Source organism: Condylura cristata, unplaced genomic scaffold (assembly GCF_000260355.1).
Source record: "Condylura cristata isolate star-nosed mole 26May11 unplaced genomic scaffold, ConCri1.0 scaffold00009, whole genome shotgun sequence".
Lineage (NCBI taxonomy): Eukaryota > Metazoa > Chordata > Mammalia > Eulipotyphla > Talpidae > Condylura > Condylura cristata.
The window spans coordinates 63027995-63037445 of NW_004567110.1; the positions used below are offsets into that span (position 1 = coordinate 63027995).

At 36.3% G+C, this 9451-nt stretch overlaps 1 protein-coding gene across 1 annotated transcript in view; it reads left to right on the top strand.

Annotated features, from left to right (window-relative positions):
- PRKDC (protein kinase, DNA-activated, catalytic polypeptide) overlaps window positions 1-9451 on the top strand; it is a 212101-nt gene that overhangs the window by 171812 nt on the left and 30838 nt on the right. The window contains exons 69-70 of the mRNA XM_004680043.2: window positions 3572-3749; window positions 5355-5545. Of these exons, the coding sequence (XP_004680100.1) occupies window positions 3572-3749; window positions 5355-5545 (369 nt within the window). The remainder of the gene's footprint in view (window positions 1-3571; window positions 3750-5354; window positions 5546-9451) is intronic.

A 9451-nucleotide genomic window follows, 5' to 3' on the forward strand; every position in this document is an offset into this window, starting at 1 on the left:
AGAATACTTCACAGTGATCAAAAAAGATAAACTCATGCCATTTGTGGTAACATCCATGGAACTACAAAAGAAGGATTATGCTAAGTAAAATAAGTCAGAAGGAGAAAGATAAATATTGGATGGTTTCACTTATATGTAGAATATAGAAAAACCAAATAGAGTCAGGCAATGATAAACCTTGAAAACTGACCATAAGTAGGGGTATCCATTGTGGGGAGGAGAGGGTGAAGAGGGCATTGGGAACAGCACAGAGGACTATGCTGATAGACTATAAGGTGCTTTGCTACTGGAAGAACTGTGTTGAGCACACCTTGATAAATCATATGTAATCCCAAAATTAGCAGTGATGAAAAAACAAGGTATTTCATTTAAAAATAAGTTAATTTAGCAAATATAAAGCAAAGATTGTTTTTCAGTTATAAATCATTCAAGTAAAAATTTAATTAAAATATTTTTTGCTTTGTACTTGTTAAAATACTTACGTATTTTTCTTAAAGATAAGAACTTTTATGTTTCAAATACCAGAAAATCCAGGAATAATATAGAAAAGTTGGAAATGACACTGAGAACTTGCTTTCCTGAGTGGAGCAAAGAGTACTTTTTAATCTCCGCTAAATGACTGTTTTTGTGATCAAGGTGATGAGATGTGGTGAAGAGATAGGATCAGAGAAATAACAGAGTTTATCCAGCTTCTATATAATCCATATTTAATAAGTATGTAGCCACATCTAGTGAGAGGTCAAGAAAGGAGAGATCAGTGTGCAGATTCTAGGAATAAACGGAGCCTCTATGAGACCTGTGACTAGTTCTGTTTGGGAGAAGAGAGTATGATATCCACGTTTATGTCTGGAGTAGCTGGATGAAGGAGGGTGCAGGAGAATGAGCAGCTTATAAGAAAGGTGATACTTTCAATTCACAGTTTATTGAATTTGAAAGACCTGTAAGACAAGTAAATTGTGATTTCCATTAAATTTGTATCTATATATATTTGCAGTTTATTACTTAGCTACAGGGTTTTGAATAATATGCATGTAATAATCATTGAAACTATGGGAGTGGATCAGTCTCTCAAACAGACTAACAGTTATGGGTCAAGCTCAGGAAGGAACCCCTGTGAAGGAACTGAAACTGATTAATGAGATTAGAAGATGATCAGGATATTTCTAGACAACAGAGAAAGGGCCAGAACTCAACAGTTGTGGTTACCAAGAGAGTGAAGGTATGAAAAAGTTGACAAGTGTCCTTATATTTTCAAGGAGGTTGATAAATGAGTTTGGTAAGAATCACTTCACTGGAGTGAAAGAGGTCATATTGTACTGGTTTTAGGAATGGCTGAGAGTAAGCATATGGGTATAGTGAGCACAGGCTGTTCCTAAAGAGTCTGTAGCAAGGAAGAGCAGATAGGGTCATAGGAAAAAAAAATTAGTATAGAAGAGATTTGGATGGTTAAATCCCAATGGAAGGGATCTGGACATCCATGGGAGGAACCCTAGTGAAATAAGATTCTTTGTGGATTCGAAGGAACAGCATTCAGGACAAAGGTTAGTCTTGTATCATAATGGAGGATGGGGAGGAAGAATGGACTTATAAGAAAGAAAGAGATTTTTTCTCTGCAAAGTAGAAGGGTAAGTAGTCTGAAGAAATTAGTAGAAAGAGAATAAAAAATGAGGAAATTTGGAGATTATTATGGGCTGTGGTGAAAAAAGCTGACTAGCACATTATAAAAGTATTGAGAACATGGTTGTCTCCAGTGAATCTGAAGTATAGTGGGAGGAGAGATGGGAAACTCTGATTAAAACCAAAGAGTGGTTTATGTTCAGATGGGTGTGACACAGAAAGAAAGGCTGATGATCTGAGGATATTGTGAAGCGTGGTACTTAATTGGACTTGGAAATAAGTGAAAGCAAAAGAATTCTGGTAAGGTTACCAGAAGTCTTAAATAACTTTAAAGCCAGCAGAGCAGGAATTTGAGTAGCAAAGTCAGTTTGTGGTCAGAATGGGATAATTTGAGTTGATGAATTAGGTGGAGTAATAACAAGGAATTTGGTATAGCTAAGAAATTACATCCCAGCTTTATAAGGAAAAGATACTGTCCTTGCCTTTGTAATCATTGTCTAGTGAGAGCAAACCTGCACTTACAACACATAACAAACAAGAGATGCCACAGTGCCAGAGGAGCATAGGCAAGAAAAGAAATTTTGACTGGAATAGGAAAACTTCACGGAGGAGACATTGGGCTGGGCTTTATGGCGCTAGTAGAACTTGGACTTGGAGAGTGGTATTATCAGTGTATGATATATTCAAACAAAATCATGAAGGTGAGAAGATGGAAATTGCAGAGTTGCTCTGAGCATAGAAATGGGGGTCTGGGATGTTCTCATGAAGGCATTATGAACGTGAATCATGAAGCATTTGAATGCTGAACTAAAGAATGGAGATTTTATACTTCAGAAGTCAACAAAGGTGTTTCAAACTTGATAACTACTTTGGAAGCTGTATAGAAGATCTGACTGCTGAGGGGAAAAGCAGAGACCTTTAAGCCTTGAATTAGGGAAATGGTAGTAGTGAGGAGAACAATGTGAAGGACATTCTGCAAGTAAATGTAAGAAGACCTGAGATATTAGAATAATGGAGAAGATGACTTGGATTATTAACCTGGTTTGTTGACAGGGTAGTGGTTAAGAAGGCAAAATCTTATGAAAATTTCTCTTGATGCTTAGGATAGAATTAGAGGTTTAGATTTAAAACACTGACATAACAAGCAACCAAATAAAAATGGAATTATAGGGCCCTCTCTGATGATGCAGTGGGTTAAGATGCAACGCAGCAAGCTAGCCACAACCACTTCAGTGTGAGTTTGATCCCCAGACCCGGAGGTGATCCACAAGGCACAGCAAACTTCTCCTGTCAACAAATTAAATAAAGACATAATCGTTCTAAATGAAGAACTAGACTACCTGGGTCTAATAGATATTTTATAGGGCACTACAATCAAAACAAGCCGAATACAACATGGGTCATTCTCAGGAGTGAAGCAGACTGAGTCACAAGACAATAAATTCATGAAGATAGAAGTTATATCAAGTGGACCCTCCCTCGTGGCACAGCTGCTTAAAGCACAGCACTGCAAGCTAGCCTCAGCTGTCTCCGTGCGAGTTCAACCCCCAGCCTGGGAGGTGATCCACATTGTATGGCAGACCTCTCCTGTCTCTCCCACTGCTCCCCTCAGCAGTGTACTTTGTCAGTTTGCCTGTTCTATTCCCCACTCTGACCCTGGTGAATCCTCTCTCTGCCCCTGCACCTCTGGCTTCTACCCCAGTTCTGTATGCATAAATAAATGAATCTTAAAAAAAAAAAATGTGGAAAGTGTCCCCATGGTACATAAAATACTTCCGCATAATTTAAGCTGAGAAGTTGGTTTGGGTTCTCTAAGGTGAATGATGATATGCAAAAAGGGAAACAGGCCAGTAAATCTTAAAAAAAAAAAAAAAAAAGCAAAAACTGCTTCTGTAAAATACTTTCAAGTTATCACTTATATGTTATCATACTATTTTCTTTTTCTTTTGCATAGAACAATTTCTCACTTGCCATGAAACTATTAAAGGAGCTGTATAAAGAGTCAAAAACAAGAGATGACTGGCAGGTCAAATGGACACAGAGCTATTGTCGGCTCAGTCACAGCCGGAGCTGGAGCCAGAGCCATCCTGAGCAGATTCTCACTGTGCTGAAGACAGTCTCCTTGTTAGGTAGTTGACTAATCTTGTCTGTAGCAGTTTGAGTACTATTTTACATTATGTCTCTGTGTCTTTAACTCTGTTGAGTTGCTGACATTTGAAAATCAAACCTTTTAATAATTTATTAAATATTTAAAGCCAAGGTACTTTGTATCCTAATAATACTCAAGGACATGTGACATTTGTCACTTCCCTTCTTTATCGCTAAAATAAAATTGAAATTAAAAATCTCTCTTTAATTTGCCCAAATTATGGGGTCTAGGAGTTTAGTTATTTTGAAAATTTAATTTCCAAATAGGAGAACCAGCGTTGTTAAACATGTGAAGCCTTTTTCCTCCTCATTTCTTCACTGAGTCATAAATGTAGCCTTTATGACTAAGGGGAGATTTTGTTTCTTGCCAAATATACTGTTACCATATGTTCAAGGTACATAGTACTACATAGTACTAACATGTTGGCATCATTCTTAGTTTCACTCTTCAGTAGGATATTACATTATACCAGTCTCCAGTCTTTGTAAAAGTACAAATAGGACAAACAGGCTTTCTGTTTTGACCCAGGGATTAGAAAATCATATTTAGGATCTTTAAGTGTATTTATGATGTGTTTTTTTTTGGGGGGGGAGGCTTTGGGGGAGAGGAGAATTTGCTATTAAGATAACAGTACTTGGCCCTCCCTGGTGGCGCAGCAGGTTAAAGCACAGCACTAAGAAGTTTAAGCCACTTCCGCTTTATTTCAATCCCTCCTGCCCCAGAGGTGACCAACATGGCGAGGCAGACCTCTCCAGACCCGCTGCTGCCCCCCTCAGCAGTGTACTTCGTAGATCCGCCTGTTCTCCCCACTGTGTTTCTGGTGAATCCTCTCACCCTCCACATCCCTGACCTGTACCCCAGTTCTGTATGAATGAATAAATAAATCTTTAAAAAAAAAAGATAATAGTACTCAATAATCTTTGGTTTTAATCATTATAGTATATAGTTGCAGTTTCTGACAGCTTTGTGCAATAAGCAGGGGCAATTATTATGCTCATGTGTCAGAAAAATATGGCAGAGAATTCTGATCCGTGGATGATCAGGGCAGCGAGCTAGATGACTACCCTTTCTTTTTTTTGCACCTCTTTTTTTGTAGTTTTGCAAGCTGCCAGCTTGACCAGACTAAACAAACACCTGGTCAAGAACCCCATGCTCAGAGCAGAACTAGACCTTTAACTCTTAACAGTCCCTGTTGCTTTATCAGTTGTGCATCACAGTATTAATTTAAAATCTATTCTAGGTTATTAATGTATAAGCACAAATGCATTAAAAAGAGGCATTTTTCTGTCCTTTGTAGCATACATAGTTCGGTACTTTGACATAACGCAGAATAATTGTGGTTGAAAAAACATTATTGAATGTTTTAGTTACTTAACCTCTGTAGACATTGACACTGCTGAAAAAGAACTTTTGTTTTTCGTGTAAATACAAGAAATTTCCTAACCAGTGTTTGAAATCAGTTTCTCATACCTTCAAGATTGATTTTCAGTAATATCTTAGTAAACACTTGTACATTTGAGTACCTTCTTTTTAATTCATGGTATTCATTTACATCTGAAAAATTTGTGTGTTTGCATATTTGCATCAGGTGAGAACACATCAAACTACTTAAGCAAAAATACTGGAGCATTTCTTGACCAAAATATTCTCTTGGGTAAAACTTACAAGATAATAGGAGATGCTCTTAGCAGTGAGCCAGATTGCTTTGCTGAAATTGAGGAGAACAAAGCTAAAAGAATATTGGAACTTTCTGGATCCAGTTCAGAGAATGCAGAAAAGGTAATAAAAAGTATTTTTCTTTATTTTTTTCTTTTTGAGGTAACATTTGATTACAACACTGTATGTTACAGAGGTATAATATCACACCTCTTGAGAAATAATATTACTATACCCATCACCAAGGCATTCATAGTCATCTGTAATTTATTTGGCTTTCTCTAGCTTTAACCTCCATCTTCCTCACCCTCTCTGGTAGTCTTAGTTATTTAGTCAGATTTCTAGGACTTTTTTTTTATAGGTTTGGTTTAGTTTGATGCTTTGTTTTGTTTCTCTGTAGTCCACATATAAGTGAAAGATCTATTATTTGTCCTTTTCCTTTGGAACACCTCCAATTCCATCCCTGTTACTTCAGATGGTTTTATACCTGAGTAGTGTTCCATTGTGTGTATACTGCATCTTCTTAACCTACACATTTGTCATTAGGCACTAATATTGTTTCCATAGCTTAACTTTTGTAAATAGTACAGCAGCAAATTTGGAGTGCATCTGTCCCATGCTATTAGTTGTTTCTGCATTCTTCAGGTTGATACATAGGAGATGCATTGTGGATCTTGTAATAGATCTACTTTTTAATATTTTGAGAAACATCCACATTTTTTAGATAAGGGATGTGCTAGTCTGTGTTACTACCAGCAGTGTAAGAGGCTTCCTTTTCTCCACATACTTATCAGCAGTTTTTTTCTCACAGATGTGAGATGGTATCTCATTGTGGTTTTGATTTGCATTTCCCTAATCCTCAGTGATGATAAGCATTCTTCAATTGCTTGTCTTTGTGTCTTCTTTGTAAAAGTGCCTATTTAGCTTTTTTGTTAATAGTGTCCATTATTTTGAATGCGATGTTTCCTTTGCTTTTTTTGAGTTGTGTGAACTCTTTGTATATCTTTGGTATCAGTCCCTTATCAGATGCATGCATGCAAATATTTATTCCCATTCAATAGCATTATGGTTTATTTTGCTATACAGAAACTTTTCACTTTGATGCAATCCCAATTGTCTATATTCTCTTTTAGTTTCCTTGTGACTCAGGAAGAATTCTAAGACATTCCTAAATCTTGTGTTGTAAAGTGATTTACCTATACTTTTTTCTGTCTTTTGTAGTTTCGGGTTTTGCATCCAAGTCTTCTCCCCATTTAGAATTGATCCTCATCCTCCAGATGAGGGATAATTTACTTGAGCCCTTTCTTGTTTCATGATATGAGCCTGTATTATTATATATTTCTTGGTAATGTGTTTGAAGTGTCCCATAAATTCTAGATGGTGTGTCATCATTGTCATTTATGTGGTATGTTTTTATTTTCTCATTAACCAAGTAGTCTTTCAGTATTTTGTTGGTCAGTCTAAATAGATTAGAAGACCTCTCTGCTTTCTTTTTGTAGTTAATTTCTAGTTTGATCCATTATGTTCAGCAAAGATGCTTGGTATGATTTCAGTCTATGAATTTTTTTAATATTTGTAACCTAATATGTAGTCAATCCTGGAGAATGTGCCATGTATACTTCAAAAAAGTGCAGCGCCCTATAGATATCTGTTAGTTTTAGTGGTCTCATTTTCCCCCTTCATTCTTTGTTTAAGGCTACTGTGTTGCTATTCATTTCCTGTCTTGTTGATCTGTCCAATGGTGAGTGTGGGGTGATGAGTTTTTCTATACAATTGTGTCTTTCCAGTGTTTCTTTTCAGAGTTGACAGTAGTTGACTAATATGCTTTGGTGTTCCTTACTTTGGTGAGTATAAATTGATGTGTGTTATGTCTTCATCATGTATTTGTCCCTTAATCATTACATAGTTATCCTACCTGTCTCTTCTTAGCTGTTTTAACTGGAAATCTTATTTGCTCCATTTAAGTATAGCTGACCTTCTCCTGGGTCTCATTGACTGATACAATTGTTTTTTTATCTTTGGAGCTCAGGTTCCTTTCCTGTAAACAGCAGAAGTTTGAATTTTGTTTCTTAATACAACCTACAGATAAAAGACATCTTTGGCAAGTTTAACCTATTTACATTTAAAATGACTTTTAGTATACTTTTGGTACTACCATTTTGTCCTTAATTTTTGTGGTTCTATCTGGTGACTTTGTCAGTTCTCTGTGTATTTCCCCCTTTCTGGTTTAAATATAGGAGCTGCTTTCAGTATTTCTTAGAAGGGAAGTGTAGTTTTTGCAAACACCTTGTATCATAGTCTGTTGAAGAAGCCTTAAGTTGCCACTGGTTGTATTTTTTCATGTCCATTTTACTGCTTTAAGTTTCCCATTAAAAAAATTGTTAGAATCTTAGAGATTTGACTACCTATAACTTTATAGCAGGTGGTTCTATGGTTTTTATGTCATTTTAGAAATTTGGCTTTTCTGCATTTTATAGTTCCAGAGATATGATCTAACTGCTGTGAGTCAGGCACTAAAAGGAATGTCCTGGAGGTGTCAAGACTGATGTGAATGCTCTTGGGGAAAGAGGTTAGCTTGTATGTGTTGTACTGTTGATAGTCCTCTTTGTGGATTTCCAGTCCTGGGACTGCTGTCTATGCTCCAGATCAGTGGGCTTCACAAGTTCAATACCAGTCTTGAAAGATGGGACTAGCATTCTGTCCTTGGTTTTTTGACTGAGGACCTGGTACACTGGGCGCACCCTCGCTCCTCTGCATTTTTCCCCTTAATCGATATGTGTGACCCCACACCATTCGTTTTTTCCTCCTCAGGGTCATTAGCCTTGTGGCTAGCTAAATGATAGCTCCACAATTTGTACTGCATCCTCCATCCCCAACCATACCCTTCATTTGTCTCTTCCTGCCTACCTCTTGTTCAGTGAAGCATGAATTTCCTCCACTTCCCATTAGTGTAGTCTTCCTCATCTCTGATGTCAGGGAGGTGTTCCATCCTAAACTGTAGGATCCTCCAGATGAAGTAATCCATTGGTTAATCAAGTTCATCCTCGTAGAAGTAAAGCAAGGAACTGTCTTCAGTGATACCCTTTTAAAAAATAAAATTTTATACCATTGTTTAAATTTTACATCTCTGCAAATGTATGTTCCATGAACACTTATCAACAAGACACCAAATAGCTTCTACCATAATCCATTGACTCCCTCCCTCATTTATCCCACCTCTCTAGCCCATTCCCCAACTCCATTCTTTGTTCTAACCTCAGTAACTTCAGTACTATTGTCGTCTTTCATGGTTTTTTACCTGTTCCTTTGCTTTGTTTTTTATTTTTCATGTAAATAAATCATCTCATACTTGTCTTTCTCATGACTAATTTCACACAATATACTCTCCATTCCATTTCATCTTTGTTATCACAAATTATTTGATTTTATTTATTTCTCAGGGCTGATACTTATTTGGTTGTGGTTATATATACCACATCTAAATCTTTTCATCTTTTACATAGCTGTTCCATAGTCTGGATATTGAAAATAGTACTTGAAATATCTGTGGAGTGCCTCTAATTCTTTTTGGGGTTTTTTTAGATCCTTATTTATTTATTTATTTGTTTGTTTATTTACTTACTTTACTCACGTTACTCATGTTACTCACTTTACTCATATTACTCATGTTACTCACTTACTTTACTTACTTGCTTACTTTACTTACTCACTTTGCTTACTTGCTTTACTTTGCTTACTTACTTTACTTATTTATTTACTTACTTTGCTCACATTACTCACTTTACTCACTTACTTTACTTACTTAATTACTTTACTCACGTTACTCACTTTACTTACTATTTTAGTTAGTTACTTTACTTACTTTACTCAATTACGTACTTAGTTATGTACTTACTTTAGTTACATTACTCACTTAACTTTACTTATTACTTTACTTAGTTACTTACTTTACTTACTTTACCTACTTACTTTACTCACTTACTTTACTTACTTTTCTTTTTACTTTAATTACTTTACTCACTTTACTCA